At 36.9% G+C, this 16829-nt stretch overlaps 1 protein-coding gene across 1 annotated transcript; it reads right to left on the bottom strand.

Moving 5' to 3' along the window:
• Nucleotides 1–201: 201 nt before the first annotated feature.
• On the bottom strand, nucleotides 202–15884 carry STK17B (serine/threonine kinase 17b). The gene is made up of 7 exons (XM_082484643.1): nucleotides 15631–15884; nucleotides 10275–10487; nucleotides 5667–5811; nucleotides 5295–5421; nucleotides 4348–4396; nucleotides 2783–2962; nucleotides 202–558 (listed from the first exon to the last, which is right to left on the bottom strand). The coding sequence occupies exons 1-7, from the start codon at nucleotides 15750–15752 to the stop codon at nucleotides 276–278; spliced, it is 1119 nt and encodes a 372-aa protein (XP_082340769.1). The 5' UTR covers nucleotides 15753–15884; the 3' UTR covers nucleotides 202–275.
• Nucleotides 15885–16829: the final 945 nt, after the last annotated feature.

Genomic DNA, 16829 nt, shown 5'->3' with positions numbered 1-16829 from the left:
CACTGTGGCATAATTTTTGGACTAAAACTTGAAAAGTGCAAAAATATTTAATTACATCTTCTTAAAAAAAATAATTCATTTTATTGGTGCAACAACCCCAATTTCCCAGGAGTTAAATCCATTGCCAGCAATGGATAGAAAAGGAAGCACCAGCATAAAAGAATCAAAGTGCATTTCCAGTATGCCAATGCTGCATAAATTGGCAAGCCATAATCTTATATTCACTACTGAAATAGATTATGCTAAATTCAGTTCATAAAAGTCTATATTACACATTAACATACGAAGTCTGTCATGAAGTCTTGGGGATACTGCAACGAATCATCAAAACGGAAACGTTTGGAGACTGTACTGCTGTCCTCTGGAATGTTTTCTTTGTCTTCCTTGTTGCTGCAGGTACCATTACAACTGGATTTTACACTCCGCTCTTCTGAGCATTTTGTTGTGTGTCCTGGCATCAGAGAAGAGCTGCAAGTTTCTTCAGGGCTACACAAGAGTATGAACTCCCCTTGCTGCAACCACAAATGAGAAAGACATGCCTCCGCTGTGGGTCTTTCCCTTTGAAAAGAGAAAAGGGTAAAGTTTCTTAAGTTGATTTCAGAAATACTGACAATGTAATTAAAATAGCTCTGACATATGCTGAGAAATTTTAAGCAGAATTGACGTGAAAACGTTAATATTTTTGTTTTTCCACCACTACCACTGCTGCTAAAAAACACATTAGACCCTACTATAGTTAAGGTTAAGTATTGGCAACATGCATCTAAATTTTAGTTGACAGTTTCCCCTACTGCTGAGTGTCAGAAAGGTAAGCTTTTTATCAGAACAAGGAACAGGTATTTCTCAGCCGGTCTTAACAGTCCCTTGGAATGTTTTCAACATCATATATATATGTGCACGTGCGTATGCTTTTCAAGTCTTATGCTTTATACAGACTATTGTAAACAGGGAGGCTAATGAATATTCAGTCTTTAGGTTTTCAAGAAGGGCCAAATAACATGGTGTCACCAACTCTATCTACCATTTTGCAGTCTTTTACTCTTGCAATTCATCATAAACTGGTGTAAACCCTTCCAAAATCTAGTTAATACTAAACAAACCAGATTTGCAAAATTGTTCCTTTGCATAACCTACTATAGTGCTACTATAGTTTTCATAGTGTTCTGTATTGTTAAGTTCCCCACTAGCCCCTCCTTGTTGGTGAGAACACAGTCCAGCACAGCACCTCTCCTACTGCAGCAGCAATAGCAGCACAGCACCTCTCTACTGCATTTCCAGCAAGTGCTGTAGAACTTGCTGGAAATGCAATAGAGCCCACTACTTGTCCTTAACTCTAACAGAACACATGGATATTTTCTGGTCAGAGAACTGTAGCTTTACAGAACTGACTGTCTGAGGGCAGATTTTTCTTCTTAAGATTCAAGAAGGTATAGTCATCAAGAATTGGAATAGGGAAAAAGAAAAAAAAAAAAAAGGTTATTGAGGATATAATAAAGACTCTGAGATGTCCGGAAGCAAAAAGACAAGTAGAGTAGTAACTGTGACAGAACATCAAACATCCTGCAGGTCCACACTAACGTTTATCAAAGCAGGCTCTTCATAATTGCTTCCCTTATGATACTATGGTGTTCATGATTTATTCCAGATATTGACAAACCCTCCATGTAAGATGCCAAAATAGAAAGGACTTGTTCATCCTTGATCCTGTCCAGACATGAGTTTGTATGAAGTCATTATTTCATTGAGGTAGGCACTTCATGGACATCATCTCCCATTGTCCCCTCCTATCAAAGAATCTCTCAAACAAACAACAGGGTCACTCCTGCTTACTGCAGGCCCTCTGAAGAAGATGGGGACTACATCGTCTCACCACAAATGATAATACATAGCACTACAATTGAAATACCTGATCATGCCTAGTAGAACATGACTAACTGAATTTACTAAATATTATTCCCCCATATTTACTTTTTAGGGTGTTTTTCTTTCTTTCTTTGTTGTTGTTTTGTTTTGGGTTTGTTGTGTTTGTTTTTGTTTTTTTTTTACTGCATGTGCTGGTGCAACAGTTAAAAAAAATCCAGATTTAACACTATACAGGAAACGCAGACACAGTTAATGTCTGTAACTCTACTACTCAAAGACTATCTTATCAAAGTTCAGCTACTCTGAGACACCTTCATTAAAGTCTGAACTCCCAAAGAATGCAAAGTTATGGAAATGTGCCTTACAAACAAAGAAGTTTGCACTTTTCAGCGAGAACATTTTTTTAAAAATCTGAACATGGCAAACCACTATATATTTCTGAAGAATATATGTTCAGTCGCAACATTGCCAAGTTTTTATATAAATTGTATTAAAGTAGAATGATACAGTAAAGATAAGTCAGAAAACAAGAAAGTACTGCATCAAAAAGATTGCATTTTTCTCTCCAAATTGTGCAATGGTGTTAAGTTATAGACAAGAATGTGACCTTTCTAGAATATATTTAAAGCAGATTTATTAAAAATCAGTCCTCTGATTGAAAATATAAAGAAACTCAGAATACAAAACTCAAAGCACAAGCCTGACTACAATAATAGTCAGTGAACCAAAAGATCCTTTTCATACATTATGGAAAAACATAAACCTACACTTTTAACTATCCAGCTGATAATACCAATGCATTGTAAAAGTCTGACTGATCGTATCAATGGTATTAAGCTCCCAAATGAAAATTCACCTTTTCTAGGTGTTCCACAAACATAAGAGATAATATTCTTGCCCGGAGGAGTTTATTACTTACTCTGGATTTTTAATGAGAAGTTTTTGAATGAAGTCTTTGGCAGGCTGTGAAACTGATGAAAATATTTCTTCTGAATAATCCACGTTAACTTGAGATATATTAAGGTAAGTTTCTTGATTATCAGCTCCCACAAATGGAGATTCTTGTGTTAGCAGCATGTATGAAATTACACCTATGTTCCTGAGATAAGAACACAATATAATCCTACTAGGGTACCTAAACAATATAACCCCATATTTATTGTGATACAGATCAAACTTCCTGATCTATACCACGCTCAAAGAATTAGAAACATCATGTGACATCTCACTTTTATGTGATACAAGCACGTATGCACATGCACACACACAAGGAAAGCTATGTATATATCTCAATGAAGGGATTTTTGAAAATTGCTTGCTTTCAATATATCCCCCTTTCTTCCCATTGAGATTGCTGGCAAAAGGAAATATATCACTTCTACATAGCGCATTCTTGGACATATGGCAATTCTGGATGATAGAACTGCAAAACGATAGACTTTCTAATTTGCATGTAAATAAAAACACATCCTTCATAACAATTCTGAATGAAGTATCAAAGACTGAGATTTAGTCAACCTCTCTATACAATTGACATGTCTTACAATATCCCCTTGCTGAGATAGATATCCCTAAGGACATGAATGCAAGTATCACACATCACATGACTTAGAAGTCTTAGGTGGTTTTCTGACGCATAATAAAAATGGTTTTGTGATCCGATAGATCAAACCTTAGTATACATTACAGTGTGGACACATGCTGCTGTGTTTGTCATTCCGAGTAGAGCGCCAATAGTTTCTTTTTAGGCCTTCCCACAAAAGCAGACAAATAGTGAATGTTTTTTAACCACTTATTAACAGATTTAATTCCTATTACAAGTTGAGAATTTCAAAGGAGTAATTAGATCATCGCAACTTTTAAAACTTAATTTTAATTATTTATATGCTTAAGAGCATATAAATATTTTATGTTTTTAAGGAAACATCCCAAAGCTAGCCTTTACACTAACACAGCTTATGAAATTAACAGGCTACAAAGGTATACTTAATAAAGTTGTAGATTAAGATACTTGTCTCATTTTTTGACTCATTCTGTATATATTGCTCTAAAGATAAGAAGCAGAAAGTTAAAATACTTCTTATCATTGGTATAGTACAATTATTTAATGATACAAAAGTGGGTAGGGAGGAGTGTCCAAGAGTACTTAATACCTGAAGCATGTCATCCAAGAGTAACTAATACCTAAAATACGCTATCCAATCATTGTTATTGTTCCCTTAGAACAAAAACCTATACTCCATGTGCTCAGAAGCCACCTGCATTCCCTACTAGGTGTGCAACAGACCCATATACAGTAATTCCTGTTAGCCCCGATTTATATCCTGAGGGCTCCTTCCCCTCCCAACTCCCTCTTTGGTCAGCCCACCAACAGAAAGGTATTCTCGGAACCAGGATAAGACTGCATCAGAATCTGGATCTGGCCCCTAGATTGTTAAGTGGTCATGCCTATATCAATAAAATGAATTAAGATATACAACCTACCACATATCTGTAGCAGTGGTAATAGGATCGTAGTTTAAGATTTCTGGAGCTAGAGAAAGAGACAGGGATAAGAAAAACACTTCAATGTATGTATTTTTCAGTGGCCTTGAATCATGCACTAAATTTCAGGCATTTTTTTGCCAAGCATTATTATGAGACTAAACATGCAGTTTCAATAATCAAGTTTATTATTTTCAAGCCACAAGGGTGGAAAAAAGGTTATTTCCATTTGATTAGACACACTGATGCTTAACTGGTTCATACTAAAGTGGCACTATACAGCCTAAAGTCTATTCTATCCAAGTCCCAAGGTATTTTCTAATCAGATGCATGCACATAAAAGATTCTCATAAGAGATTTTCAAGTATAGAGCTTTTTAAGGGGAACGCATAAAGCCTTCAGCATATTAACACTGCAAGGCCAAATGACCAAGGCAATTCTAGGATCAGTGGCTGTATCAGTATGCTATATAGTTATTCGCTACAGATTGAAGTGCTCTTAAAATTGAGTGTAGGCAGATCATTAAAGGAAACCTGCCCCTTGGAGAGGGCCAAGTGTTAATGGCAATCTTTCCCTTCTGGAGGAATATTTTAATCTCATTAAGTCATCATACTAGTCAGCATTCCTAATTCAAAGAACATTTCTTTGTGCATGCTAATGTTGTATTTAATCAAAAGAATTTAACAGCCAAAATTTCTTGTTGGTTTAACAGTCTGCATCACAGCAAATAACTATAGCATGAAATTAGAGGTGCGCTTATCGATATCAATTGGGATTTTTTTGGTGCAAATATCTGACTACTCTAAAAAAAGAACAGCTCAAAAGATGTTGCATTGTCCTGTTGTTCTTTCTCTGGTAACGACTGATAAGCTGATAAGCACATTACATGAACTGTTTCTGTTTTCTCAAAACCACACATCAGAAATTGTGACGCAATTCTTCCATACCTAGATACTCTGTTGTTCCCATGATCTGCCGCAGTTCACTAGAATTCTCAAGCTTCCGAGACATACCAAAATCTACAATTTTTACATCACCAAGAGGATTGACGCTGCTTAGCAAAATATTTTGAGGCTAGAATAGAAAAGATTTATTCTCAATTAATAAAATATAAGCTGCAAAAGATCCCAATGTACTAAATGACATTTCAGTTTCTATTATGCAATACTTATTGCTAAATTTTATTTTAAAAAATTGTTTAATTTCTAATACACACCTTTTTCTCCTCATCTTTGTTATGCATATAACAAATGACTTTGATGATTGTAATATTAAACTGAAGATAAAGTACTAAAATAAAAAGTCAGCTGCAGCCTCACCTTTAAATCAAGATGAACAATATTGTTTTCATGTAGGCAGCAAAGTCCTTCAAGTATTTGTCTTATAAGCCTTATAATGTCCCTTTCACCAATTCTGTCATCCAGATCTGGGACACATAAGTCAAATATTTCTCCTCCAGCAGCACTGAAACACATTCAAGGACACTTATGTATTAAGTTTGAATTTTCAAGCTTAAGTAAGGAAAAGTTGTATATACAGTACCTATTTATACAGTATATGTTAATTTATGATATTCTTGGAGAGGCTGGGAATACTGTTATTATTACTTTTTTTTTCTTTTACATACACTTATGCCAAGACACGTCATATAAACACTTAGAAAATGAAAAAAAAAAAAAAAACAAAAACAAAACCAAACCCTGATGATGCTTTTTCTTTCCTCATAGCTGGCAACAGCAATTGAGACCGTGTAACAGTACTTTGTGGCTGAAAAACTCACAACGCTTTGGTACTCTCAAGCACACTTTCCTGCGAGTGTGAAGATGCCTTCAGGAAGATGAGTTCTATCATCATTCCCTAACAGGAGGAATCTTTCTCTTAATCTAAATTAATCTAAATCTTAATCTAAAATTTCTTCTATTAGGCCAGTTCCATAAATAATTCAAAGCAACATTTTCCGCTCCCCCACCCGATGTGGCTTTGGTGTAAGTGTAAGAACTACAATGCAATGAACAGCTACAGTTGCTGAAGAATATTTCTGGAGCAGGAGGAAACTGCATACTTGTCATCCTCGGTCCTGCCATTCTGATGGAAGACTCAAAATCAGGTATTTCTATCAGAGAGGTACCAGGAAGAAAATGTAGCATGTTGCTGCTGATTATATACGTATACAGTTGCCTAGTCAGTTAGCAAGCAATATCTTCCAGAACTCTAGTACACACAGAATATTCAGAAATACAAGGACTCAGCTCTGTCACTTTGAAATTTACCGTTTCTACACTAACAACAAAGATGAGATTGACAAGCTTCGTGTTTTCACACAGCATCTCAAATACATCTTCCTGAGAAAAAGGCTCTTGTTTACTTACAGAAAATCCTATTCTTAGTACAGCATAAAGGAAGCATGGAAATAACCGTGTTGCGTGTGGTTTATTAGTTCTACACTTTGCCAGTGTTGGCTGTTTCCTTTTGTGCTGGGTTTGAAATCATTATTCAGCCTGCTTTAGCTGCCTGAAGTTTCTCTCTTAAGGATAAAGAGCTGCCTCAAAATGACAGATCAGTAAACTTGAATTTCATCGTTAGCAAAATGCTGAGAGTCTATAAAAAAAGTTAGATAATGGGCAACATGGATAAACAGTCACTATCCCGCTGGAGCTATGTGAGGTGTCAGTAATGCCTCCCCTTGTTGCCTTTATGACAAAACGTAGATGAGGCGAAGACTTTAACAAGGTTTTCAACGCTGTCTCCCATAGTATTCTTGTATCCAAGTTACTACATTATGGTCTGGATGGGTGGACAACCAGATGGGTAAAGAGCTGAACAGCTCTGCTGAAAAGGATTTGGGAGTCCTCACAGACAGAGAGCTGAATGCAGCAAAACTGCTCAGGAGTATGTTGGGCTGTAATAACAGGGGCATAGCCAGTAGGCTGAGGCAAGTGACTCAACTTAGCATGCTAGCCCACAGCTGGAATGCAACACTGCTTTTGACTCCCTAGTTCAAGGAAGATATTAACAAGCAAGTTCAGCACCAACCAAGAAAGTGAGTAACAGCACCAGATAACCTGTAGCATACATAAACATAAGATATCAGAAAAAATAATCTAACAGAATCCTACACAATGTCAAACTTTGAACTGGCAAGTACATCTCAGGAAATTTTGATTGACAGTTCATTGAAATAATTGGACCAATGCGCAGAGCGGCCAAAACAAAAGCGAACCCACATGGCGATCATCAGGAAGGCTACTGAGAACAAAAAGTAGCAAAATGATGCTCAGTATAAGGTCTTAGCACGTAGTTCTGGCTTCTGTATCTTCAAGAAGCATGTAAGATTAGTGGAGATGCAGAGAAGGGCAGAGATGCAGAGAGGACAGACAGTTGCTTTACAAGAAGAAACCAAAGAGACACCGACTCTTCAGTTTGGATAGAAGATTGAGGGGGAAGTCTATGAATGAGGCTTACAAAAACTAAAGCTGCTTTAGAGATAAAGAACGAACTGTTATTCACCAAATCCCACAATATGAGAGTTAGGAAGCACCTGATTAAACTAGCTGATTAGTGGAAAACAGATAAAAAAGTATTACTTCACACAGTAGGTAATGAACATCTGGAGTTTATTCCACCGAAGCAGACAGGATCATCATGTTCAAAAAGGGACAAACAGATTCACAGAAGACTATAGATCCATAAACAGACACTAAAAGGAACACGCCGAGAGGTATCCTCAGTACAATACCTCTGGTTGCTGGGAAAGCACAAAGAGAATGGACAGCAAGAATTGGACAGGCTCATATGCTCCTTAGCTCTTCATAAACAGCATCTCCCTACAGCCACTGCTGGAAACAGCAGCATATTAGACAGACCATTGATCCAACTCTGTAGGGCCTTCCTTAGTTCTTCAATGAACAAAACTAGATAGATTTGAAAATTAGTACAGCTGCCTGGTACAGCTGTAAAATGAATTAATACAGCTGCCAGGTTTCTCTCTGAATAACTGGATCCCTCCAATTACCTTTGACCCTTAGATTAGAAGAGTAACAACCTCTGTTGTGGGGCTTTTGAAGAAGTATTCATGTCTTTAGTAATTCCCTCCACAGAGATGGCCTTATGAACTAGCATCCATTTCTGTCCTTTCTTTAGAAAATGTGTGCTTACAGAAACTGATTCTGACTACTACATCTTCCAAAGAACCCCACCAATACAATCCAACAACAGCGAGGACCATATGTAGGAGGAAAAATACAGCTACACAGGAAATGCTTAAAAAATATTTTATGAGTAAGAAACTTGTTTCTTGCAATTCTTTTAAAGTACTGCTTCATAGTTCTGATAATGAGAAACAAACAACTGCTTATTCTGCTACAGAAGGACATAATTTAGAAGCATAATCAACCCTCTGCTTATCCCAATAGAATTAGGAACGCTTACTGCAAGATTTCTGAACACTACTACAAAGTAGACCATTAACACCAATGTAGTACAAGGTACTTGTTTCATTACAGATCTTTAATAAGCAAGACTAAGATAGCTGGCCTGAAACAGCAGCAGTAAAGTCAGTATGGCTTTTATGTGAAGTCGCACTTCTTGATAAGTTCAAAACTTGTCATCTGGACTTTGTCTTTACTTCTACATTATTTATTATTTTAGCCTTCTCAGAACAACAAATAATATGCTAGGTATCATCTACTTCCAGGAAGAAAAGCTTTTTACAAGATTATCTAGCTACATTAGGAAAATTTGAAGGAGTTTATCATGGTGTGTGCCATCCACTATTAACAGCTCTTCAAATACTTTGTACATGAAACTTAAATCCTAGAGAGAGAATTTCTGAATTAGTTTCACAAACTACATTTTTGTTCCTTGCATTCCAAACAGAAATTTACACATACACCAAATATGATAGATAATTCAAATTAAATTCCCAAATCAGACTTGTTTTTAGAGCTAATGAGAAGCCACAGGGACATCTAAAAAGAAATGGGAATTTTGGAGGAAACAGCTCCAAAAGCCAAAGAGTTTTAAAAAAAACTACAAACTCACTAAATTTAGAAGCTCAGAGCCCACAAATGAATTGCAAGCTTTCAGTCATCAAAAAGCATAAAGCAATGACTGAAGTTCACAGAACATGGACATGCACTGCTTCTCTGAAATGTGTGTACTTGGTATCAGTGGCTACTTTTTTGGGGGGGTATGATTTAAGATGCATCAAAGCACTGTGCACTTTCTATAGGATTCAAGAACATTCCGCTCAGCTTGCATGAAAGATTCTTTAAGGGGGGGGGGGGGGGGGGATGTACACCTTAGACCTTGTATTCAGGTTATATATTAGGTTAGCCTGACCTGAAAATTGATCAGAGCTTTTTTACAAAAATCCAACTAGCAGAAGAAACAATCTACTCTAATTAAAAAGGCAAACTTCAATCAAAATTACCCTCCTGAGATAGTATTTAAAAGGCACAAAAAATATTTCAGTTTGAAATTGAGTGAAACTGTCTATGAAACTGAGTTACACAGTGGGAAGAAAGAAGTATCTCTATTTTTTACAAAAAGCTATGAAAAAAAAAGAATCTTTCAGTACATTTTTTTAAGTTTTGAGTACAGAACTACTATAGGCTTTGATGTATTTTGTTTAATGCCTTATTCCATATTGTTTGACATAACTCATTAGCCTTGGATGTAACAACACACACGTACAAACCCTAAGATTCAAATTAACAGCAACTGATTCAACTCTTGCATTTACATGAAAATAAGTCATACCAAAAAAGTCCTAAGAGCTTATAAAGTATATCATAATGAAATGTTAGCATAATGTATATAGCACACTGTTGTAATTCTTCTGGATGTTCAGGCAACTCCTGCAAAAAATGAGTATATTGACAGATTTCTAACTACAAACACGGGACATTTGATGAAGGCATACTTACTATTCCAATACTAAGATGATTTCATTTGCTGTTTCATAGACTTCATGGAGATTCACTATGCGAGGATTAGATTTCATTAATTCAAGTACGGCAACTTCATGAAGAATCTCTGCTTTGCAGTCTTGACCTCTTCTTCTTTTCTTTAAAAATTTAGCTGCATACTCTTGGCCTGTGGATTTAGCTATACATTTTCTAACCACAGCACATCTTCCTCTACAAAATAAAAGGGAAAACATTAAGAGCCAAGACAAAAAGTATGAAAATTGCCATTAGAAATAAAAAGGCATGGCAAATAATTGGAAACAAACAAACAAAAAATTATCAGGGTAATGCTATGTTTGTCCTGTTCTTACGCTACTCCCTGAACATTCACTTTCAGCCACTGTAAGAGAAATGATACTAAACTAGATGAAGCTTTGTGGAGACCCAGTACAATTTCTTTTATACAGATTAGCTAAGCATTAAATCAGAGTATCAGGTTACATGGACATTCTTACTGTAGGATCATAGGATGTCAGGTTGGAAGGCACAACAAGGTATCCCAACAATGAAGAAGTCAGGCAAAAAAAGCCAGGAGGTCTGCATGGATGAACAAGGAGCTCTTGAACACTCTCAAAAGCAAAATGGAGGCCTATAGAGGATGGACACAAGGACAGGTAGCCTGGGAGGAATACAGAGAAACTGTCCGAGCAGCCAGGGATCAGGTTAGGAAATCTAAAGCCCAGATAGAATTAAATCTGCCCAGGGATGTCAACAGCCACAAGAAAAACTTCTACAAATATGTCAATGATAAACGGAAGACTAAGGAAGATGTGGGCCCTCTCCAGAACAAAACAGGAGACCTGGTCACCCAGGATATGGAGAAGGCTGAGGTACTCAATGACTTTTTTTGCCTCAGTCTTCACCAGCAAGTGCTCTAGCCACACTGCCCAAGTCACAGAAGGCAAAGACAGTGGCTATGAGAACGAAGAACCACCCACTGTAGGTGGGTGTATGAGGCCACCTAAGAAACCTGAAGTGCACAAGTCGCTGGGACCTGATAAGGTGCATCTGTGGGTCCTGAGAGAACAGTCAGATGAAGTTGCTAAGCCACTATCCATCCATATTTGAGAAGTTGTGGTAGTCCGGCAAAATTGCCACTGATTAGAAAAGGGGAAACATATCCCCCATTTTCAAAAAGGGAAAAAAGGAAGACCTGGAGAAGTACAGGCCAGTCAGTCTCACCTCTGTGCCCTCGCAATGTGCACTCACAGCCCAGAAAGCCAACCATATCCTGGGTTGCATCAAAAGAAGCGTGACCAGCAGGTTGAGGGAGGTGATTCTGCCCCTCTACTCCACTCTCATGAGACCCCACTTGGAGTACTACAGCCAGCTTTGGAGTTCTCAGCACAAGAAGGACATAGACCTGTTAGAGCAGGTCCAGAGGAGGGTGACAAAGAGGATCAGAAGGCTGGAGCACCTGTCCTATGAGGACAGGCTGAGAGTTGTTCAGCCTGGAGAAGAGAAGGCTCCGGGGAGACCTTATAGCAGCCTTCCAGGATCTGAAGGGTGCCTACAAGAAAGCTGGAGAGGGACTTAGTGCAAGGGCAGGCAGCAACCAGACAGTGGGGAATGGTTTCAAACTGGAAGAGGGTAGATTTAGATTAGATATCAGGAAGAAATTTTTCACTCCGAGGGTGGTGAGGCACTGGAACAGGTTGCCCAGGGAAGTTGTAGATGCCCCATCCCTGGAGGTGTTCAAGGCCAGGCTGGATGGGGCTTGGAACAACCTGGCCTACTAGAAGGTGTCCCTGCCTACAGCAGAGGGGTTGGAACTAGATGGTCTTTAAGGTCCCTTCCAACCTAAACCATTCTATGACTTCTGGAGGTCTCTAAGAAAATCCCCTGCTTATACTAGGGCCAGCTATGAGATCCCACCAGGCTGCTCAGGGCTTTGTTCAGGTTGGGAATATTATATTAAAAAAACCTCAACCAAATTATAGCACCTACAGGATACAGTAATAAACAAAGCAAAACCCTGTGAAATATAGAGAACGAACACAGAAAATAAAGCATATTTGCATGCTGGGGTGGGAGGGCAGTCTTCAGTGCACAAAATTTTCAAGTCAAAGAGAATTTCCCTCCACAAATCATGTAGTGCTGCTAAAAAAACCCCCACAGGTATCTGCAAAATATTTAAAAACATCTTAACAGAAAGATACTCACTACTTAGCATTCTCTTTGTCAATTACAGTTAGACAAAGTATACTGCTTTATTTCCTAGTCAACTGTTTAGATATGGAAACAAAAATGTATTTTGGCAGAGAAATGTTTTTAAAAGAAAACCACATACTGTAGTTAAAACATCAAGCTGACCTTTTAAAAAATTAGGGGGAAAAAAAATGCAGTTCTTTAAGCCAAGTTATAAACTCCTGAAAAAACAAAGTTTTATAATCACAAGTTTTGCATTCCCAGAAATGCCTAGTTGCATACTTGCAAAGTGTTTTCAAATGATACAGAAACATCATTTAAAGAAAAACAACTTGAAGGACTAAAATAAATTGTGTAAAGTTCTAAACACAGTTATAAAACTGCGTACAAAGAATGAGACCTAAATTTATGTCTTTGAAAACACAACACCTTTCCACGCATGTTTTTTGTTATCACAGCATATCAAGAACGAACTTAATGAAGGTCAGTATGAGCTATCTGACCTGCACTTTTTCAACTAAATTAGCTTCTTTAGTAGAAGACTACATTCCCCTGCAAGCTTTGCCTTTTTTTTTTTCCTGGTGAAAAAACACCCCAATGCCCAAAATGAACGTCTCTGAACAAAACAAACGGGGAAAAAAAGCATGTCTGAGTCTTCTTTGAAAAATCTAGACTTCAGGATTTTATCAAAAAGGTATAAGCATCTCATGAAAAATAAGATTTCCGTTTGCAAATAATACGTTAAATACAGTTTGTGCAAATCTTACTAAATTAAGCATGTAAAGTTGACTTTTATTCATACTGCTATCACTTATTTAGAAATAAATTCAACAAAACAGCTTCTCTGTCATAATTTATTTCAAAATCAATTGGTTGTAGGATTTCTTTGTCTTTTTTATAAAGCACAAAATTTAGAAATGTAAGAGTACAAAACTCAAAAGAAAAATTAATTTAAGAGGTGAAAGTTATTTACAGTCTGATACATGCACACTCTTCATTTTAGCAACTATTTGTAAGCCTGAAATGGCCAATTCCTTTCCCAATTGTTAAACCAGCTATTATTGCAGAACATTTGAAGTTATTGAGCTGAATTTTGTAACAAGGCAAAGTTTAAGATACTCCCCCACAACTTACATTCTCATTCTAACATCACATCACCCTGTCAACCACAAAAGTTTCTCTAAAATTAAAAAAGGGGAACCGGTTGAGTTTCATGAGAACAGCAAGATCTTCCCTGATAGTTTTTGTACATCCTCCTTCTAGTTGCTGCGGGTATAACAGCTTTGAGGGTCAGCAGTATCTCCAGATAGATGATGTAAGAATTTCCACTTGTTTATACTGCATTTGTTGTGTGCCAATTATTAAGACAAAATTATTTAGACACAAAATTGTTTTAGAACAGTGGAATTTCCCCAGAAATGAAAAAAAAAAAATAAAAAAGAGAGATCTGAAGTGTTACTCTGAAGCAAGCAAAGTTGTTCCCATTCCTTGTTGACTGCAAAGCAACTGCTTAACCATCACTTTACAGCCCAGTTTTACAAGATAAAAACTGATTTCAAGTTGTTTTCATATCCCAAGTTATAAAACCACAGAAATTTAACTACTTCAAAAGAAGCCAAGCCATCCACACACTGGGGAAAAACCTACTTAACCCACTAAACAGAACCTGCCTGCTTTGTGAGTCAGTGTCTCAAATACCAAAGGTCCTAAAAGATAAGGGTGTGGGAGGAAAAAATAGGACTTGTGAAGCTTAAGCAGAGAAGAACAAAAGAACCATTGACTAAGTAACCTGAAGAGGAAGAAGAAAATTGCAAGTGAAAAGAAAAGCATATTAAATCTTTTAGAAAAGCTTCAAAGAAAGTTGAATTTTACATCACATATATAAGTGTTGTAAACACTGAAGAGATTTTGAAAAAATGCATACATGCACTGTTGGGCCAGGAAAAGTAAAAAATATGTTTCAAAAACATACTACTCTGCTTCTTTTGCTTTGCATTTTGGTACTTATTTTGTTATGCCTGGTTTTGCATGTACAGAAAGTATTAAAGACTGGTTTTTTGAATCCACACAAAATCTATACTTTTGTTTGCTTTAGACATCATCTCACAGGTATGTATAATCTGAAAATCCAACATTAAGAATACTGAAGTTCTAGAGGATGTTGCATAGAAACTGCTTCTGTGGAGCCTAGAATTCAAAATTAGAGCAGACAAAGGGGTAAGAAAAGAGGAAAGTTATGGGCTGCAAGGTGCACCTGTTGTAAGAGTGTACCAGCTAAAGCACATGCTAGGAAAAAAAAAAAAAAAACAAGAGAACAATAAAGGAAAAAGAGCTTACAAAATCACACGCAGAAGAGCATCTTTGCTGACAAAACAAGTTACAGGTGCAAAGGACCGCTATGTGGCACAGCGATGCATAACAAGTGTGAGACTGACCCATGCCACTTCTGTTCAAGGAACTTGGAAACGTGACCATGGCATTATGTTTGCATGGCTTTACACCCAATTCCCTGAATATTTTCAAGGTATGAATTAACCCAATGATTTCAAAAAAGCATTAACTCAGATGTCTGAAACAGTATCATAGATACCAAGGTTGTTTTTTTTCCCCTTTTGTTTTATTTTGCATTTTATTGTTGCAAACATGAGCAAGGGAAGCAGGCTGCAAAATTGCTCCGAAACAGCAGGTTGTTAGAAACTTAGACTAACTGCTTGAGGGTGAGAGGGGGCAGAGAAGTAGTCTTTGTTTTCTGGACTTCAAAAAAACTCAGAAAAACAACCAGAACAACCAACTCAAAATCCCTATTCCTTGTCTTGCAGCCTTACCCTATGTCATCTCTTCTTTATTTACCTACTTGGAACCTGATGTGTGACTAGGCAGGGGAAATGGAAGAAAAGGAACATAATCCCAAATCTACATGCCTATGAAAACAGGCTAAATCTCTCTGACATGGAAAAGGCTGGCAACTTATGCCTCACTGTAGATTGTCCTGGTCCCTGGAGAATCCGTTGGATACCGCAAAGAAGGGAACGGGAAAGGGAGAGGCATACTTCATTCCCCATCTATTACCATAAAAGTTTGCCAGAAAAGGTCTGTCATTGCACAAAGAACTCTCTTGCAGGATAAATTCCTCTTACTAAAATAAAATAAATAGGAATAATCTTACCTTCCTAGTTCTTTTGATTCAAGCATATAAAAATTGTGGAAATTGTCTGTCTTGATTTGTGTCTGCAGAGATGTGGCTAACAAGCCAGAAAGGCTTTTATTCTCCAACTTTCTCCTCGACATCTTCAGGAAAAGGTCTCTCTATTCAACCAGTCACCTGTTAAAGCAAAATAATTAAAAGTTTTGAAAATCCCATAATTACAGTGCAGGAAAGTATACAAATATTAGAGTTTAGGTCTATCAAACTAGAATAGCCTTAAGTTTGTTCAGCAGTGACCTGAAAACAACACATTTAATCACTGTAAAAATAAAACCTGAAAGGAAGACTAATCAAGACATACTAAGAAAATTAATCGAAAGACTTTTTTTTTTAATAAATAATTTTAATATTTGAGATAAGGTGGGTTTTTTTTCCCCCCTGGAACATATCAACAAAATATTAGGGATAAGCTTCAGTTCCAGTAAAAATGTAGTTATTAACTACTTAACTATTAATGGTATGTGCTTTTTTTTTTTTTTATTCTGCAAATAAGTTTTAACTCTTCTTCGGATTCTAGGTAAGTTCCAGCAATTCTCTTAAATTTACACTTTTAACTTGTATCCCTGGGGTACTTAACCAAAACTCCTTACTGTTTGTTGTCTGCAACACAGCAGGAATAGCTAACCACAGGAAAAAGAAGGGTGGTGTTGTTTTTTGTTTTTTTTTCCAGTGGGAAGATTCAGATTCACATTTTTTATTAAACCCAGTCATAGCTCCTCTAAGTTTCACTTTAACACTAAATTAATTGTCAAAAATCAGCATGAATGGACAACATCCTCTTTGCAAGTTCAGATCATTTAGAACCAAATGATGTCATAATCCTGATTAAATTACCTCAATAAACCAGTAGAATGGCACATTAGGAAGATGCACCCACCCACATTATTTCTACTACTATTTAAAAAAAAAAAGCCAACAATAAAAATACTGGGGTTTGGCATTCACATTTATAGGCCTGAAGCATCTCTTCAGGTAAAATGCAAAAGCAAAGCAGAAAAAGGTTACTGAAGGATAACAGAAGCCTTAATTGATGGTTTATTTTAAGTTAAAGAGTGGGTTTATCTTTATTAACGAAGGAAAACAAAAACCCACAAGGCAAATTACAGTTCAGATACAGTTAACAAACTTACAAAAATACACTTTCAGTTTTCAAATGACAG

Source organism: Vanellus vanellus, assembly GCF_965231255.1.
Source record: "Vanellus vanellus genome assembly, chromosome: 5".
NCBI classification, from domain to species: Eukaryota; Metazoa; Chordata; class Aves; order Charadriiformes; family Charadriidae; genus Vanellus; species Vanellus vanellus.
Note: the sequence above shows the minus strand (reverse complement) of the source record. Positions and strands in the feature narration are given on the sequence as shown.

What these genes read in the sequence shown, in the direction of transcription:
- STK17B (XM_082484643.1), bottom strand. Translation starts at nt 15,752, where the DNA reads ATGTCGAGGAGAAAGTTGGAGAATAAAAGCCTTTCTGGCTTGTTAGCC. An exon ending in TTGTTCATCTTGATTTAAAG is followed by an intron (nt 5,422 to 5,666) that starts GTGAGGCTGCAG and finishes TTTCTATTCTAG; the next exon opens with CCTCAAAATATTTTGCTAAG. An exon ending in ACCACTGCTACAGATATGTG is followed by an intron (nt 2,963 to 4,347) that starts GTAGGTTGTATA and finishes TTCTTATCTCAG; the next exon opens with GAACATAGGTGTAATTTCAT.